The 18,817-nt window shown below is 38.3% G+C and overlaps 1 protein-coding gene across 1 annotated transcript in view; it reads left to right on the top strand.

The window, feature by feature from the left end:
* TTLL7 (tubulin tyrosine ligase like 7) overlaps positions 1–18,817 on the top strand; it is a 171,452-nt gene that overhangs the window by 35,693 nt on the left and 116,942 nt on the right. The window contains exons 2-4 of the mRNA XM_012931648.2: positions 10,734–10,922; positions 12,269–12,400; positions 18,168–18,289. Coding sequence (XP_012787102.2) covers positions 10,898–10,922; positions 12,269–12,400; positions 18,168–18,289 — 279 coding nt within the window. The 5' untranslated portion in view covers positions 10,734–10,897. The remainder of the gene's footprint in view (positions 1–10,733; positions 10,923–12,268; positions 12,401–18,167; positions 18,290–18,817) is intronic.

The following is an 18,817-nucleotide window of genomic DNA, read 5'->3' as shown; positions in this document are numbered from 1 at the left end:
TCATTTGCTCACCAGCTGAGCAGCTGCACATGTTGTTATCTATTGTGTGTATCTGGCAGAACTAATGAACTGAATATTTTAGAAATTCTTTGGTTCTGACAGTCCCTGTCTTTCACCTGTGATCTAGTTTAGTGAAAGTTAGAAAGGCTTGGGAGCAAAAGACCTTCAGTTTCAACCTCATGGCTTAGAACAAGAGGGATCTTTGTGTAGTCAAACATAGATTGGGTGTTTTGAGGATGTGAGCATCTTAGATTTGGTACAGTTCTTTGCAGGGTAAAGGAATGAGAGTAGGCATTTTTTTTTTTTTGAAAAGAGTGTTATATGCAGTAGTTAAACTGATACCATCACATGCTGTTTTTAGGATCAAGTGAGATTTTTGTCTATGCTCCTGGAGATTTATGTAGAAGTGCAACATTATATTCTATGAGAAATGTACCCAAGAGGTTTTTTCTCTATTTAAAGATTTGACTAGTTACATTATTGTATCACTTAGCATGTCATTTTAATAACTGAATGATAGCTATTACTTGCTTTGAACTTTATTTAGTTCAACAATCTCTTAGTGAGCTTTTTGCCTGTTTTATTATTCAAAGTACTGGAAATATACCTGTTAATAAGGGGAATTGCCTCCAAGGCACACTGTTAGACTAGTGTACTTTTCAGTCACACTAGCCTGAACTCCAAAACAATTTCATAGACCTTAGGAAACATTTTATTTAAGGCTCTCATTTAATCATAACTATTGAACAAATACCAGTAATGATGCAATTTAGAAAGTAAACGGTGATTAGGAGAAGTTGCTATGCTCAAAGTCAATGTTACCTTTTATTAGAATGAATTAATAGTTTCTTTTTATCATTTTTTATTTAATATATGCTGAATTTCTGTAAGATTTACGAACTACTTCATAAAATGATATTCTTCAGGCCAAGAGCTTTCAGCACTATACCTAGTCTGAGATAAACAAAAATTTCTGTGTTCATAGGCTACATAGATTTTCTAAAAATCCTCTGTAATATGAACACACTGTAAGTGGTGCTCATGTATCATTGTTCTCCCAGTTGTTTGGATGATGTCATCTTTTCACCCAATGGGCAGCTGGACATTTTGAAAACCTATTGTTATTTCTTGGCAGAGATTCTGGAAAAGATCTTTCTAAGTTTAATTAGAAATAATTGAAAGATTTAGCAGTATTATTTCTCTCTAGTCAATCATTTCTTTAATATTTTTATTTTCTATTTCCCCCACCTAAGATTTTTTTTGTAAATATGAAACAGAAACCTTCCCGTGCTCAAAGTTATCTCTCTTCCCTTTATGATTTGTGCTGTCTTCCACCAGTTCTCCTAAACCAAAAATTCTGAACATCATTGAGATTACCAAATTTTGTGGCAGTTATTTAAGAGCAGTAGTTTTCTTCTGCTTTCCTTCTCAATCACCAAATTTTGAGTACTTTCCTTCTCAATCACCAAATTTTGTTACAGTTATTTAAGAGCAGTTGTTTTCTTCTTATATGTCTGTTGTTTCTATGATCAAGCTAGTGCCATATTTCTGGGACTTTTGTACACTTTTCTAAAAATTTTTTAGGGGCCACAGCCAACTGTGTTTAGGACATCCTCTTGGTTTTGTGCTCGGAGATCACGCCTCACAGTGCTTGGGGGACCATATATAGTGCCAGAGAGGTAGAAGTCATGCCATCCACATGTAAAACAAGTTCTTTATTTCCTACCCTCTCTGCCAATCCCTGTGATACATATTTTTTAGTTGTATTTCAGTTTTATTTATCAAAAGAAGATTTTGGTTGTGTTACTCCTCTTTTTTTTTTCTTTTTGGGTCACACCTGGTGATGCACAGGGTTTACTCCTGACTCTGCACTCAGGAATCACCCCTGGCAGTACTCAGGGGACCATATGGGATGCTGGGAATCGAACCCGGGTCAGCTGCATGCAAGGCAAATGCCCTACCCGCTGTGCTATTGCTCCAGCCCCTGTGTTACTCCTCTTAAACCCTTTACTGACTCCTTATTATTATGAATGAGGATTTAAACTAAGCATTAACATTGTGACTACTGAGAATACAGTATTTTCAAGGAGAAATAATATGGTTCAAAAAAATTTTAGTGAATATTGCATTTCTGCATATTCAAAGGGTAAAACATAATAAAGGCAAAAGAATATAGGTGCATGCACTCTGTAGTATGCTGTTGCATTTTCCCTCTTTTCTCTTAAGAGGCATCAAACTTAGATATCTCAAGAGGTCTCAAACATATTTTACAAGCATAAGTCTGCACATATAATTCACTAATAAATGTACTGATATACATATATTTCTACCTAGAAGTCTGTAGAAATATATGTGTATGTGGTTATTATTTTGAAAATTATTAAACTTTGTGTGTGTTGTGTGTGCGCATGTTTGTGTGTGTGTGTGTTTGAGCCACTTTCAGTGTTGATCAGATATTACTCCTGACTCTCCTCTAGGGACCATTCATTGCAGAGTTAGAGGAACCATTTGTGGTCCCAGGGATCCAACCTGTTGGATAACATTGCATTATCCTTGCTCCTCCCACAGGGAGCTTAAATTTATTGAGTTACTCAAACAATAGTGCTCCTGAGGCACACCCAATTCCATCAGGCACTAATAATCCTATATTGCTTTTCTCTTTCCTTTATGTCATTTGCATGGTTTCACAATATCCTTTTTGTATAGACACAGGAAGACAGTTGATGTTATGCTTTTGTAACATGGGAGTTAATTGACTTCAAATAATATTTATTCCTGTGCATCCATCATATTTACCTGACTTAAGCTTCAGTTGCCCTTACTTCCTAACAGCCCCAAAAGGAGGGTCTCGATGAAGGGACTGGATGGACCCAGGGCACAGCTATAAGCTGGCATTGAAAGAGGATAAGCTAAGTGCCATAAGAAGTATAAGTTAAGAGCATGGTCATGGGACGAATTCTGTCATGATCCAAAAAAGAAGTAACTGAATAAGGACCCTGTTAGGCTTAGGAAAGACTAACCTGGCCTGAGGACTGTAGTCTGGGATACATAGCAAGATGTCCCTAGGAAGAGTCAACCTTTAAGCTTAATATATAGCTTACTGTGTTCATACAAAATGACTGGAAATTTTATCAGAAGTAAATTTACTATGATTGTTTAAATGGACTACTAGCTGAGGAAAGGAGAAAGCAATACACCCAGATGGAATTCCGCCCTTAAGCAGATCTCCTAGTAATCTGGAGTGTGGAACCAGCAGGTGAGATTTTATCCTTGAGTTAATCCCCTAGAACTTTCCCTGAAGGAGTGGCTTTACCTCCTTTTGTTGTTAAAACAATATTCAACCCCACCTATGTGTAACCCCACCCTTCATGATTTCTATATAACTATGCTGTAAGGGGTAAGAGGGGACCAGATGAGAACTAGAGGCCAAGGAGGACTAGGACTATGATAAGGACTAGAAATAGAAGGACTGGTAGAGGACTTTGAGGTCTCTGAGAATGGAACTAAGGTGATGGAACTGTGATGACTGGAACTACGACCAAAACTATGACTACGATGGCGTCGTAAGGGAAAGATTGGACTACACTGGGGAGGAAAGAGAAATAAACTGACTATGGACCAAGTTGGGGCCCTGTTCCCCTGTTTCTCTGTTCCCCACTCCTTCGTCCATCTGTCATTGTGGGCCGGCCAGAGAAACGGTTCTCATCCCCTTTGCGCCCCTGTGCTTTTTCTTTGAAACTCATACTAACCCAGGTCAGTCTTGTGCAAAGCAAGTGCCTTCTCCACTGTACTCTTTCTCCAGTCCTTGATTTTAAGCCTGCACTATTGCAGGGTTGGGAATGTGATTCAGTGAGCAGCATCCTCACATGCATGAGATGTATATTTGATTCCTGCTACTCCAAATAAAAATCCATTGCAAAGATACACTATTGTATATATAATTCATATTCCTCAATTTCTTACCTTTTAGGTGGAAGATGGTTTGGGTCATACCCAGTGGTGCTCAGAGCTTACCCTTGGTGCTTTGCTCAAGGATCACTTGGTCCAGGTGTTGCATAGGGACTGTACTTGGGTTGGCCATGTGCACTGCAAGTGCTATCTCTATTTAAGTGCTATCTAAAATTCCATCTTCCTCCCTTATTTTTGAAAGTTGTAAAAATAATTACAATTTAGAATTCAAGGATGATTATCTTGAAGCAGATTTGCATTTTTTTTTAAATTTATTTATTTTTAATTAGAGAATCACCGTGAGGGTACAGTTACAGATTTATACACTTTTGTGCTTATACTTCCCTCATACAAAGTTTGGAACCCATCCCTTCACCAGTGCCCATTCTCCACCACCCGTAAACCCAGTGTCCCTCCCACCCTCCCCAATCAGATTTGCATTTTAAAATGTTCTTATGGGTCGGGAAGTCAACTCAGTTTTGCGTGTGAAAAACCTGAGTTTAATCTCCATCATTACTGGATATAGTCCCCCAAACCGCCGGACCCAAACATTCCCATATTTCTGGGTCTTGTGTTGAACCTTCCAGCCTGGAGTGGGCCCCGAAGACCCCTTGAGCATTGTGAGGGAGGATTGTCCTATTTGGTTGGAGGGTTTGTTCTTATCGGTGTTCCATTGTCATTGCAAAGTTAATTATACCGTTTTAAAACAACTCTCTATGAAGATCTTTATAATGGATTTTTAGGGTTGTAAGTGTCAGAGTTTTGTATATAAAAACTTAGAAGAGTGCCTGGCTCATAGTACATCTTCTGTTAGTGACTACTCTACCTTTCTTTAATTCCTTTTTTGGGAAAAAAGTTTTGCACTTTGTGATCATCAGCATTTTAAGCCCTAGTAGTTCAGTTTAATTACCAGCTATAAAGCCAAGTGGACTATACCCAGAATATAGTCCACTTTTTTCATACCATAGAGAATATGTGAATAGAAGAATAAGTGGAGCTATGGAGAGCTAGGAAATCATGTCTGTGCGTTGGTTGTTATGTGCAAATACAGAGAAATCAAGGTGTCCATGATGGCTCTTACTTACTGTCTCTTTTGTCCTCCTGGTCTTGCAAAATGATTGTACTTTCTAGCTCTTGATGACAAGAGTCATGTATCACTCTAGGCCATTGAATTTTAAGTATAAATTTTGTATGTCATTTGGTGCTTCTCCAGAATTCTCTTTCCCTCTGGCACCGTGACTATTGTTGATAGGCTGCTGGCTGCTGGCGGCTTGTGTTCTCGTCTGACTGCGATGTATGGACTCCATCCATCCTTCCATTTTTCAGTGGATATGATTTAAATAGGATGATTTGAAAAATAGACCTTCGATGCTTTATAGTCCATAGATTTGGGGTTGTTTAAAACACACTTGCAGGAATCTTACCGCGTTTCCATGTATATAAACACTGCTGTATTTAACTGTTGGCATCTATTTTTTTTCCTTCTTTTTTTCCCCTTTTGCTTCTTGGGTCATACCCAGTGATCCTCGGAGGCTACTCTTGGCTTTACACTCAGGGATTACTGCTGGTGGTGTTCGAGGAACCATATGGCATGCTGGGGATTGAACTCAGTTCTTCCATGTGCAAGGCAGGAGCCCTACCTGCTATACTATTGCCCTGGCCCCAGTTTGGGGTTACTTATTATTGTTGTGTCATATAACCTGTTCAGGCAAATAGAGATTCATCATTTGTTATTTGTTCTTTGAATGTTGATCATCACAGCATTCCTATGTGGTTAGGAGGCAAGGACCAAAGAGTCAACAAGAGTGTAGCACTGTAGCACTGTCATCCTGTTTTTCATCGATTTGCTCGAGCAGGCACCAGTAACATCTCCATTGTGAGACTTGTTGTTAATGTTTTTGGAATATCGAATATGCCACGGGTAGCTTGCCAGGCTCCACTATGCGGGTGGATACTCTCAGTAGCTTGCCGTCGGGCTCTCTGAGAGGGATGGAGGAATCGAACCCAGGTTGGCCGTGTGAAAACAGTAATCAAAAAATAGGTAGAAAACAAATAGACCAGAAAACCAAGATTTGGGACAAAGAACCATATTGGAGGGCTAACAGTTTAGTAGCACAGAAAGTAGTACATTTCCCCATTCTTGAGCATCACAAGTTCACACCCCTACATAAATGCTAATATGGGCATATATGCTTTCTAGTTTTATAAACCCCACTTGTGACAAGTCATTACAATCCTTGAAATACCACATCACCACTAAGTCCTACCTGGATGTTGTTATTTAAAATAGCTGTCTTTGTCCTTCTGCCTCCTACCACATGCCCCGTGCCCCTCACCCCATCTCCAGTTAGTGTACATCTGATTTTCTAATCTGTTTCCCTCCATAGCTCTTAGCACTTATAAGCACACATTTAGCAAATTTTTACATCTCCTTTTCTAGAATGCAAGCATTACAATGGAAGATATTTTGATTCCTTCCTTCCTTCCTTCCTTCCTTCCTTCCTTCCTTCCTTCCTTCCTTCCTTCCTTCCTTCCTTCCTTCCTTCCTTCCTTCCTTCCTTCCTTCCTTCCTTCTTCCCTCCCTCCTCCACCCCCTCCCTCCCTTCCTCCCTTCACACTGACTGTATTTCTGACCCTGCACTCAGGGATTACTCCTGGTGGGCTCAGGGGATCATTTTTGGGTATGCCTCGTAAAAGGCAACCCCCCCTAATCTGCTGTACAATCTCTCTGGTCCCACCCTAGAAAGATATTTTTAATGTATTTTCTTCTCCAAGGACAGTGCCTGGTATGTAATAGTATTTGTTGAGTTGGAGTACAGTTCATGAAAGATAAACAGGAAGATGATCTGGATAAAAATAGCTACCTTGCTATTCCAAGAAGACAGATTAAATCTGATGCAATTTTGTGACCTAGACCACATTTTAAACCACAGTTTTATTGTCTTACTCCTGATCCCCAGCTTTTAAACATACCAGTCAAGCATAATTAAGCTTCTATGCAAAACCATCAGCATGCCATGTTTAAAGGCTCAGTTTTTGTGGGTGAGCACTAGAAGTAGTAATGCATATGGATTTAGAGACAAATAATTTTATTGTTATTTTAGGTGGCACTTTAGCCACAGTCTCTAAATTTTTCCGTATGCAAAATTGGAATAAAATAACCTGAGCATATTTGGTTCACTAATACAAATGAAATGATGTGAAACAGCTTAGTTCCTGGTATTCTTGGTTTGTATTTAGTTCCTTGTATTCTTGCTTTGTATTGGTTCCTTTGCCTTTCCCTTCCAAAGTACCATCAAAGGTTTCGAATGCATTCTTATTTTACATTATAATACTTTTAAAATTTTATCCTATTTTTTTTGTTAAGACTGACTTTAATTAGATTGTTTTAGTAACCAACCAATGGTTAACTTGTGCAGGGAACTCATACTTAGCATTTACTACTACTTAGATTTACAATAGGGTTGTTGGAAAAGGCCTAAATTTGCCTCATATTTTATTTATACAAAATATGTCTTGTCTTCTGATTTTGTCTTTAAAAGTTCTAACAATACTATCCTTATTGGTTATCATTTTATACTTTAAAGGAAAAAATGGTTAGTTCTTTTCTTTTTATGGTTTGGTTTCAGACATACAATGTTTTAACCCTGATCCCTTCACTAGTGTCCAGTTTTCTCCACAAGTGTCCCAAACCCCACCTCCTGCCCTATTTACTTCCTACACTGCTTTTACAAGAGGCACTTGTACTTTTTTTAAAATATGTTTTTGCAATAAGATTTATGGTACTATTGGTGGTAGGGTTTCATACACAATACTTACTTAATCGCCTTTCAGTACCACCTTCCTTCTGCCACAGACATTGCCCCCTCCTTCAGTCCTCCTGCCCACTCCCGTGGCATGGTTCCTACTGAATTCCATTTCTCACGTTCTGATTAATTCTTTTTTCCTACATATTTTAAAAATTAAGCCTTCTATTTGATGAGTGGCAGAGTAATGAATAATAATTATTCATTATTATAAAAATAAAAAAATTACTTTTTTAATGTTCTTTGTATCATTTTATATGAATAAAACTTTTTACATAAGGATTGGACATAGTAAAGCAGTTAAGGTGCATGTCTTACATGCAGCTGACCTAGGTTCAAAATCTAGCACCCCATCTTGTCTTGAGTACCACTAGGCATGATCCTTGAGTGTGGAGCCAGGGGTAAGCCCTGAGCATAGCCAGGTGTGACCGCCAAATCCAAAACATAAAACAAAGTAAAATTATTTTTATCTAATTTAAATATAAAATTTCATTTTGTTATGAAGACAATAATGTTGACATACTGTACTTTGGAAAAATATGTACTGAGGTATAGTGAATTTCTAATACTGTTAATGGCAGTTTTGTGCACACATCATTCTAACAGTACTCCTGTCACCCGGTACCCACTTGCCTCCACCAAGATCCCAAAGGCCTTCCCGTTCCACTTCTCCATCCTGCCTAATAAGCTCAATTCTGTGGACCAGTTCTCCAGTTCTATTGTCTTTGGCTATTTGTTGCTCCCTTACTATGTGATAACTATTCTGATATTTACTCTTTTGAATAGCTTATTAGTTATTTACTACTTATTAGAAAACCAGTGGCTCCAAGTATTTCAAAGTTAATTGATACTTGCTTTCTCCTAATTGGTCTTCTTGACTTTCATACTCAGAATAAATTGAAGTGTTTAGAAATGGGATTATGGGATTGTAGAATCAAGTCCTTGAAATTTTAAAAGCATGTTTATAGTTATTCACCAAACCAAAAATGGAATTAAATGAGTACATGTATGAATAAAATAACTTTCAGACTTTTTAATTTATGTATGGATGGGGAAAGAGATTAAAATTCTGTTTGAACTCTGTACAAATAAAAGTCATTTGACTGATTTACTAAAAAATAAACAAACCAGTTTTTACAGTCTATAATAATTAGAATTTCTTTTTAGTATAGTCAAGGAAATATATTACTCAAACATTTGTTGATTTTTGTCACCTACTTTAATGTAACAATACTCTGGTACCATAAGAGATCTTTGTTTGATCTTCTAACAGGATGTTGGCCAAGGATTTGTGAACTCAAATAGTTACCAACGAAAGGTATCAGAGAACTTCCAGAAAGTGATTAAGCTGAGCTTTAAACCACTTTTCTTTTTTCATTCTGAAATGTTAAATAGTCTGTTTCAGCTAATTGTTGGACACTAAGAATAAATTAGGGATGATTTCTGCTTTCTTTTTCTTAATTTGTTAGTTTGAAATATTCAGAAAAATACCAATATCTTGCAGTATGAAATGTAGCAGGATTGCAAAAATATTTTTACATCTATATGGTATGTTGCATAATGTCTGAAAAAAGTGAAACTCAGTGAATTAAGCAGTGGGTGTACAGTCAGTGTTTTCTATTAATGGCTGTGCTATCTATCTATCTATCTATCTATCTATCTATCTATCTATCTATCAACCAAACTGCCCGTTTATCCTGTATTCATATCTGGAAAACTGGGGGAAAGGATACCTAAGTGCCAGGTTTGTTTATTGAGGTGTAAAAGATATTTAATTTAATTCAGTTTATTTCGGATCTCTTAAGTAGTATGATGACTAACCAGGGACCACTCCTGGGGATACCAATGCTGGGGTGGAGGTGGGGGGTGGAACAGGCAGTGTTGGGGATTGAACTCAGGCCTCTTTAGGCCAAAAATAGACTTCTATCCTTTGAGCTGTCTTTCTAGCTAGAGAGAAAGGATTTCAAATTTTCATTGCAGTGTGTTTAAATAGTTGGTCTGTATAAAAGAGTGAAAGTCATCTCGTTACTCATCAATTTGTTCAAGCGGGCACTAGTAAGTAACGCCTCTCATTGAGACTTATTGATACTGTTTTTGACATATCCAATACGCACGGGTAGCTTGCCAGTCTCTGCCGTGCGGGTGCGATACTCTCAGTAGCTTGCCCGGCTCTCTGAGAGGGCCGGAGGAATCAAACACGGGTTGGCCGCATGAAAGGCGAACGCCCTACCGCTCTTCCTAGATCACTCTCAAGAATACATAACTAGGGGGCTGGAGTGATAGCACAGCGGGTAGGGCGTTTGCCTTGCACGCGGCCGACCCGGGTTCGATTCCCAGCATCCCATATGGTCCCCTGAGCACCGCCAGGGGTAATTCCTGAGTGCAGAGCCAGGAGTGACCCTTGTGCATCGCCAGGTGTGACCCAAAAAGCAAAAAAAAAAAAAAAGAATACATAACTATAAATATCTTCATCCCTTAGAAAACTCCAGCATTAAGTCTCAAATCCTTCTCCAGATGCCACATTTCCCTTTCCCCTTCACAGCAAATTCCTTGACCTCGTGTGTACACTGGGCTGGAGCGATAGCACAGTAGTAGGGCATTCGCCTTTCACGCGGCCGACCCTGGTTCTATTCCTTCGCTTCTCTCGGAGAACCCAGCAAGCTACCGAGAGTATTGAGCCCGCTCGGCAGAGCCTGGCAAGCTACCCGTAGCGTATTCAATATGCCAAAGACAGTAACAATAAGTCTCACAATGAGAGATATTACTGGTGCCCGCTCGAACAAATCGATGAGCAACGGGGTGACAGTGACAGTGCAAAAAAGTAGTTTTCAGGTTTTGGAGTTGAGTTATTCTAGTAAAATGGGGTCTGGAAAGATAGTACAGTGGATAGTGCATTTTCAAAAAATAGCATTGTTAACATTTATTAAAAATATTCCATGAAATTTGCTCTTGAGTGACTTTCTTTTATGATCCCTGCAGGTATCTTCTCATCCTATTACTTTTGTTCCTGAAATCTGAGGATTCCATCAAGATAATGATAAGTTTCAGTGATTTGGGGTCATATCCAACTTAAACCAATGTAGACCTTCCAGATATCTCAGGAGCTAAGTCTGGTAGTATACACTGCTTGGTAATTGGCAATAATGCCATCTCTGCCTCAAGAAACAGGTAAGCAGATTTATTTAATGTTATAGAGTATGGGTTTTTTATTTTTATTTTTATTTTTTGAATCACCGTGAGAACAGTTACAAAGTCTCTTTCCAGTTTAAGTCTCGGTCATACAATGATCAAACACCCATCCCCTCACTAATGCACACCCTCCACCACCAAGAACCCCAGTATAGCCCCCATTTCACCCTTCCCCCTGCCTATGTGGCAGATGATATCCACTTTACTCTCTCTCCACTTTGATCATATTCAATATTTCGACAAAAGATCCACCATTATTATTTGGAATTTTCCCCAACAATCAGACCTGCTAAAAAGGCATCATTAGATAATTTATTTTCTATTGCTGATTATGACAAGCATATGATATCACACGGCCGCTAAGTGGCCGCATGATATTGGATTTCTGATATTCTAGTAATAAGTCTGGAGGGATTTCTGTCAAAAGCCTCTGGATTCCGAGATTGGTTTGTGTGCGTGTCATGTCACTGCAGTATCATACTTGGCTGTCCAATAGGCTCTGAAAAGGTGGCGGCCACCACATCACTGGGGAGAAAAGGCAAAAGGGACAAACACCTTTCCCCACCCAGGGTGGCATGGTGCTGTAGTTTAATGCTCATTCCAGATGCATTTCTGCCAGAAGCCGCTGGGTTCTGAGATTGTGTGCCTCAGGGATCATGGCTGTTCAGCAGCCAGGAGCCATTCGTGGGCAGCAACTTGGGGCCTCGTTGGGGCGGGGAGAGGGGCCAATTCCATTCCCCGTCCCATGTGGTTCCATCCCCCATCCCCAATGCATGTCTCCACTCTCTCTCTAGTTTTGGGCAGGGACAGACGCTAGGTCATTTATTTTCCATTGCTCACTCTGCATATCAGGAAAGGTCGCATGGCCGTAAGTGGCCGAGTGCTTTGGAGGAATAGTCCTGATAGCTACATACCAGAGTCATGCTTGTAGAAGCTCATGGTTGCGGGGATTCCATCTGGAGAAGGCGGGGAGACTGCACCTGCTCCATCTGGGGCATCCAGGAAATATTGGCTTGGTATGGAGCCCAGAGGATTCTCTGGTATTGTGGTGCCCGCCGGGTTTCTTCACTCCTGTGTGTGGCTAGATGGTGCCGGAGCGGGTTGTGGGCATGACTTCTGGCGTCAGGGGCAACTGGGAGCTGGAATGGAACTGCCTGGTTCCAGTGCCACCATTCGGTTGGGAGGATGATATATATAATTAAAAACTACTCAGATTCTTAAAGATTTAAAACTTATAATTTTATAAGTTTTGGGGGATGGCATTTATAACTTATGGTACAATTTCAATAGTGTTTAGTTTAAAGAACTTTACATTTCTTTTATAGTTATCCAGGGATCCTCTCCCTTGGATCTGAATACAGAATTGCCTTATCAAAACAAGACAAAAGGGAAAGTGAGAAAGAAGAAAAAGAAGGGAACCATCACAGCAAATGTTGCTGGGACAAAATTTGAAATTGGTAGGTCTCTTTGAAATCATGATTTTTCATAAAATTTGGAAAAATAGTTTGATGTTGTAATCAGTACAGAAATTCAGAGAGATGTTTTCTCGTGTAATGAATTTTTAAATGCCTTAAAATTTTTCTTTTGTCATGCTTTTGTTGTCTATTTATCAATAGTTAAATAGAACCTCAGTGCAAACAAAAAGCTTTAGTTAATTAGGATTAAATATAATATGTGTATATTTTTTGCTGTTTGGGTCACACCTGGTGATGCACAGAGGTTACTCTTGGCTTTGAACTCAGGAATTACTCCTGGTAATGCTCAGGGAACTGGGATGCTGGGAATCGAACGTAGGTCGGCCACATGCAAGGCAAATGACCTACTCACTGTACTATCGCCCCAGCCCCTAAATACAATAGCTTGATTAATTTTAAAAAAAAGTAAAATAAATATTTATAAAAATACAAAGGTCTAAACCCAAGATTTAAGTTGATCTTTGTATATTTATGTATTTAGAAAAATTGTATGTACTTTTATGGGGCAAAGTTATGCTTAATTTATATTATTTGCTATTTTGTAACTTTATGAAACAAAGTATTAAAAGCCCAATGAAAAGTAAAATAAATGTGTTTTTTAATTATTAAATGGGAGTCTAATTTGTATAAGGAGTAAAATGTATCTCTTTGTGCTTAACAATCCTTTGTTAATGCTGTTCTTTGAATAATTGGAATTTTAGTTTTTATATTTAAGTAGCATCTTTATTATAAAGCATATAAAAGAATCAATTGCTATAGATATACTTTTGACCAGCATTGCAAAAGTCATTATAAATGCGATTGTACTCAAATAATTGTCACCTCTTCTTAATACGTAGAAATTAATAGAATTGAGAAAAATTAGGAACTTAAGGATATTCATTATTCTTTCTCTTACCTTGTGAATTTCAGCTCCATTTATACTAATTCGTCAATTTTCAGTTGTCAATGAACTATTTCACTAGAACTGAAGTCCCACAGTGTTTTCCCAACAAATGTTCCTCAGAGGAACATACCTGAAGCAACTTAGTGAGAAGATTTTCCAACTTAGTGGGAAACTCCCAGAGTTCTACTAGCACCTATTTTCTAGCAGGAAAGCACAATGGTAAGGTACCATTGTAAAAGGGATTTGTGAGTGGTGTTCAGTTTCCGCTCTATAGCTTTAAGGTTCTGTTGGGATTCACTAGGGACCATTGATTTAAAGGGGACTAGTTTAAGTTTTTCAAGGGATGAAATTTTATTAGCTTTTGTCAGAGACATTTCATACCACTTTTTATTCTACCCAGTAGTGTACATCACTGCTGAGTAGAACTCATGGCTAGATTAGGCTTGGAAGATTGGATCAGAGCTAGTTGGGAGGAGAAAAGCAAGCACGGAGGAGAGAAAGAGATGTGGCCATGTGCCAAGGAGAAGGGGCTATCTTGCTTTTCTGTTACTTAACCCTGTGATATGCCATTGCTTACTTTTTGAAATTTGATAGGTGTTCCTTTGACAGGTCACATAATAAAACATAAATAAATCAATCCAGAGTCAGGATATGTGTATTTTCATCTTGGTGGTGCCTTATTTTTGCATGCAGAATTCTTGGTACCAGTTTTAATATTAGCCCTGTTGAACCATGGACCCAGCATTTTCACACACATGACTTCATTTAATTATACAAATAAATCTGCAATGGACTGTGCTGTTCCATTGCTCCCTTTTATCTCTGTCTTTCCTCCCTCTGTTAATAAATTTGGAGTGTCCAGTAGCTATAAGAAAGCAAATAAGGAAAAATATAATAATAAAATAAGGTGCACTGCTGGGCTGATAAAAATAAAATATTGATAGTCTATATGATCATTGATAGAGATGCATGTGGATTTGATTCATTGTTACCTGGCAACCAAAACAAATATTGAATTAAAGTCAGCTATGGAATGAACAGTGGCCCAGAAGGTAAAAAAGAAAAATTTACCTGCTATTTAAAGGAAATAAGATTGTCTTTTCCTGAGGGTATTTTGTGGGGTGGGGATTTGGTTTTGGGGCCACAACTGGTGGTGCTCAGGGACTACTCCTGGTTCTGCACTCAGGAATTACTCCTGCTGGTTTTTGGGACTGTATGGGATGTGCCAAGGATTGAACCTGGGTTGGCTGTGTGCAAGGCAGACACCCACCCCATTGTATGATTTCTCTGGCATGTTTTTGAGATAAGTTTTCCTCTTAATTTTACATGATAACTTGTTCTAGAATAATGAAGTAACTTCTCATTGCATTCATAGAATTAATACATTATAACATTTCACATAATTATTTTATATAATGTCTCTTATGGCACAACTGAAAAAACTGAAGCTTTGTGAGGTCATGCAGGTTAAGCAAGGTCACACAGATGGCAAATGTGGAACATGAACCTGAATTAATTATTTGATTTAAATTCACTGATCTTTTTTGAAATTATTATGTTTCTAAATAAAACATGAACTGAAGTTCATAATGAGGAACATTAAAGTGAATTCTGCATCTAAACTTTAGAGAATAATGCTTGGACCCTATTTTAAAAACAGCTTCTAAAAGTTCTATTATTTAAGGAAAAATAAAAAAGTAGGATAAATTTGTGAGGAATTTATTGTATGGTAGTTTCTTTAAATGAGAACAGAAAAACTTGGGGAAGAGGATTCTCAAGTATTCAGAGAAATGTGAAAAAATGGTTTGCATGATTATCTTTATTTTACCAATTATTTCATATCTTTTAATGATATCTTCTAATCTCAGAAGATCTTCATATCTTCTGAAAGACCAACATTTAAAATGACTGATTTGGCTTTAGCTGTCAACCATCTGGGATTGTCACTTTAAAGGAATTCCACCTTTCTCTCTCTCTCTCTCTCTCTCTCTCTCTCTCTCTCCCTCCCTTCTTCCTCCCTCCCTCCCTCCCTCCCTCCCTCCCTCCCTCCCTCCCTCCCTCCCTCCCTTCCTCCCTTCCTCCCTTCCTCCCTTCCTCCCTTCCTCCCTCCCTTCCTTCCTCCCTTCCTCCCTCCCTTCCTTCCTCCCTTCCTTCCTCCCTTCCTTCCTTCCTTCCTTCCTTCCTTCCTTCCTTCCTTCCTTCCTTCCTTCCTTCCTTCCTTCCTTCCTTCCTTCCTTCCTTCCTTCCTTCCTTCCTTCCTTCCTTCCTCCCTCCTTCCCTTCTTCCTTACCTTCCTGCCTTCCTTCCTTCCTGCTTTCCCTCCTTCCCTCCCTTCTTCCTTCCCGACTTCTTCTCTCCTTTCCTTTTCTCATTGCTTCTCTGTTCAGGGATCACTCCTGGTAGGACTGGGGGACTATATGCCGTGCCAGTAATTAAATCTTGATTGGCCATAGGAAAGGCAAGCACCTTACTCACTGTACTCTCTCTCTGTCCCCAGTAATTTCTTTTCTGTGATGTGAAGGATGATGTCCTTAAAATGGAGCCAGCTTTTTTTAAATACTTCAATTCAAGCATATGTGTGATTTAATAGTACAGTTACAAAAAAGTGAATTTGATACCCATGGTTGTAGTTTTTTTTTGAAGTTCAATTTTTGCAGTTCTCCAAGCTTTGAATTTCCTAATAAAATTGATATTACATAAAACTGACTTTACAAATATAATTTTATGAATGTAAAAAAATGTTATTTTCCATTCGTATGTGATATTTCTTACTCACTGGCTCTCTACAGAATAATTCTCAATAATAATAGTAGTTTTATAATACTCATTTTAATAATACTCATTTTAATAGTAGTAGTTCACTCTGACTATACCACAGGTTCTGTCTCTAAGGTTTTTCTATTTATTCCTCTTTATTTACTGCTCTGGGCAGTGCTTGTCACAGACTGAGCAACAGGTCGGCTTTTCGACTTTCTGGCTTCCTCATTTGCATTTACCTTTGAGACAGTTTATTTCCCAGGGTGCTAGGATTTTGTGTCATTTGCTTTTGTTCAGTGGTTGGGAGTTCTCAGGATGCCAATGCAACATAGTGGCTTGTGACACAAGAGAGAGGAATTGCTCTTTTGCCAACTTTTGTATTGTATTTGTCAGTTGGGCCTTCAGAACAATCCCAAGTTTAATCAGACTCTCGCGGAAAATACCAACCTCAACTCTACAATCCTCTCTCTCATCTCATCCACTCCCAATCATTTCTTTCATGTTTGTGTTCTAGGCACTATTGCATAAAAGGTCCTTTCTTTGTCTTCAACCAAAAAACAATCAAGAATCCCCAGAACTTGAGCCCAACAGTATCTGCTCCTTAGTTTTATATCTGATCCAAGTAAATTCAAACAATTGATTCCTTTTCAACATTCTGCCCATGTGTGCTGTACCAATAAAGGAAAGTACCAATAAAGGATAAAGGAAAAAAATAAAACATTGGCTGCTAGTAGACAGCTATATGATAGATACATCATTCTGTCAGTACTCAGAAATGTTGAAACTAAAATTTATCTGGTTATTTTACTTTTGTTATAAACTTTGACTTCTAATAAAATTTATAACTTTATGAAAAAATAAACTATTTTCAAGTGTGCTAATTTTGGTATGCACATAATAGAGGGCATATCAATAGTTTGAAATACAAGCTTTACTGTGAGCATGGGCTGGAGCCATAGCACAGTGGTAGGCCGTTTGCCTTGCATGCAGCCAACCCAGGTTCGATTCCTCCACCCCTCTTGGAGAGTTTGGTAAGCTCTCCTGCACGGCAAAGCCTGGCAAGCTACCCGTGGAGTAGTCGATATGCCAAAAACAGTAACAAAAGTCTCACAATGGAGACATTTCTGGTGCCCACTCGAGCAAATCGATGAGCAACGGGATGACAGTGATACTCTGAGCATATTTTTTTCAGCAAGAATAAAGAGTTTGTAGCTGAAAGGAAGATCAGAATTCAAATATCTACTACAAACTCGGCTTCATTATTTAATAGCCTGAGTCAACATGACTGAATTAGTATTAACTTCTAAAAATGATCTGAACTGGGGAGGTGGAAATTGTAGTATAGTTCTGATGATATTTTTATCATTTTTATTTTGTACCTAATACAAGATCACAACAATCCATCAAAGTGCATTTTCCAAGAAGAGGTGTTGCCTCAGCTATGTGCATGTTTTCATTCTGCCATGAATAATGACTAAATTCTAGTTGTCTTGTGTATCTGTTACATATTAGAAGAACTGAAACTAAGAATTTGGGAGGGCCTAAAAATAGTTCTGTTACTAGTGAGCATATTATTAGTCAGTAGGTACACATTTTTTCATAATCCTCCTTACTCCTGCTGGGACTGTTTATAGTCATGAGTACAAAATAGACCCCTTTTTAGGCAATACATGACTGATGTCAAGGTATCCACGATCAAAAATAATAAAATATGCTCTGATGTGTCACACACCTGTACTGCTTCTCTCTATCCATTTTGGATCTTGACCCTGATCTTTTGACCCACTTCATATCTCTTCTGCATCTTCCCCTTTGAGAAGAACAGATAAACCTGATTTTTGCTTCTTTTCTTTTTTTCTTTTAGTTCCTTTATAGGTAACCTATTTTTTAAAATGAAGGCACATACTAGTTTTTCCATTTCTGATAATGTAAAATAATGTATTCTTTAATTTGGCAAATAGTTGTATGTAAAAATAAAGTTCTACTATAACTAATGGACGTCTTGCAGATGAACTACCATGAATTAAAAATTTACAGGCCAAAAATGTTTCCGCAATTGATATATCTCAGAGGGTTTTAAATTTTAGTTTAACTGTTTATTTGCAGTTCGTTTAGTAATAGATGAGATGGGATTTATAAAAGCCCCAGATGAGGATGAAACAAGTAACCTTATATGGTGCGATGCTGCAGTTCAGCAGGAGAAGATAGCAGAATTGCAAAATTACCAGGTAAGAAATTGATCATGAAATAAATGATGATTAATAGTTTTTTTGTTTTTTGAAAATTGTGTGATTGCATTTCAGTTTACTTTGGGTAGGGTTCTTAATATATCAACTTACTAAATATTTCACCTGACTTACCTGCATAGGTTTTTGTTGTTGTTGTTGTTATTCAGTAGTACTGACTTCGTGAAGCCTACATCCTTTCAAATTGAACTTCTAACCTCTTTCCATCTTTTTTTCCTTTTTTTTCTTTTTGAGTCACACCCGACGATTCACAGGGGTTACTCATGCACTCAGGAATTACTCCTGGTGGTGCTTGGGGGACCATGTAGGATGCTGGGAATTGAACCTGGGTCGGCCACGTGCAAGGCAAATGCCCCACCCACTGTGCTATCACTCCAGCCCCGAACCTCTTTCCATCTTTAAAGAAAAAGTGTTAGAAAAAAACTTGTTTTAAGTCTGGCACTCTATATTTTGCTCAAAGATGAGAGCGATATTGAGCAGATTATGTAGGGAGATCAAGATATGGAAATA

Source organism: Sorex araneus, chromosome 5 (genome assembly GCF_027595985.1).
Source record: "Sorex araneus isolate mSorAra2 chromosome 5, mSorAra2.pri, whole genome shotgun sequence".
In the NCBI taxonomy this organism is placed as follows: domain Eukaryota; kingdom Metazoa; phylum Chordata; class Mammalia; order Eulipotyphla; family Soricidae; genus Sorex; species Sorex araneus.
This window is presented reverse-complemented; position numbering and strand designations above follow the sequence as displayed.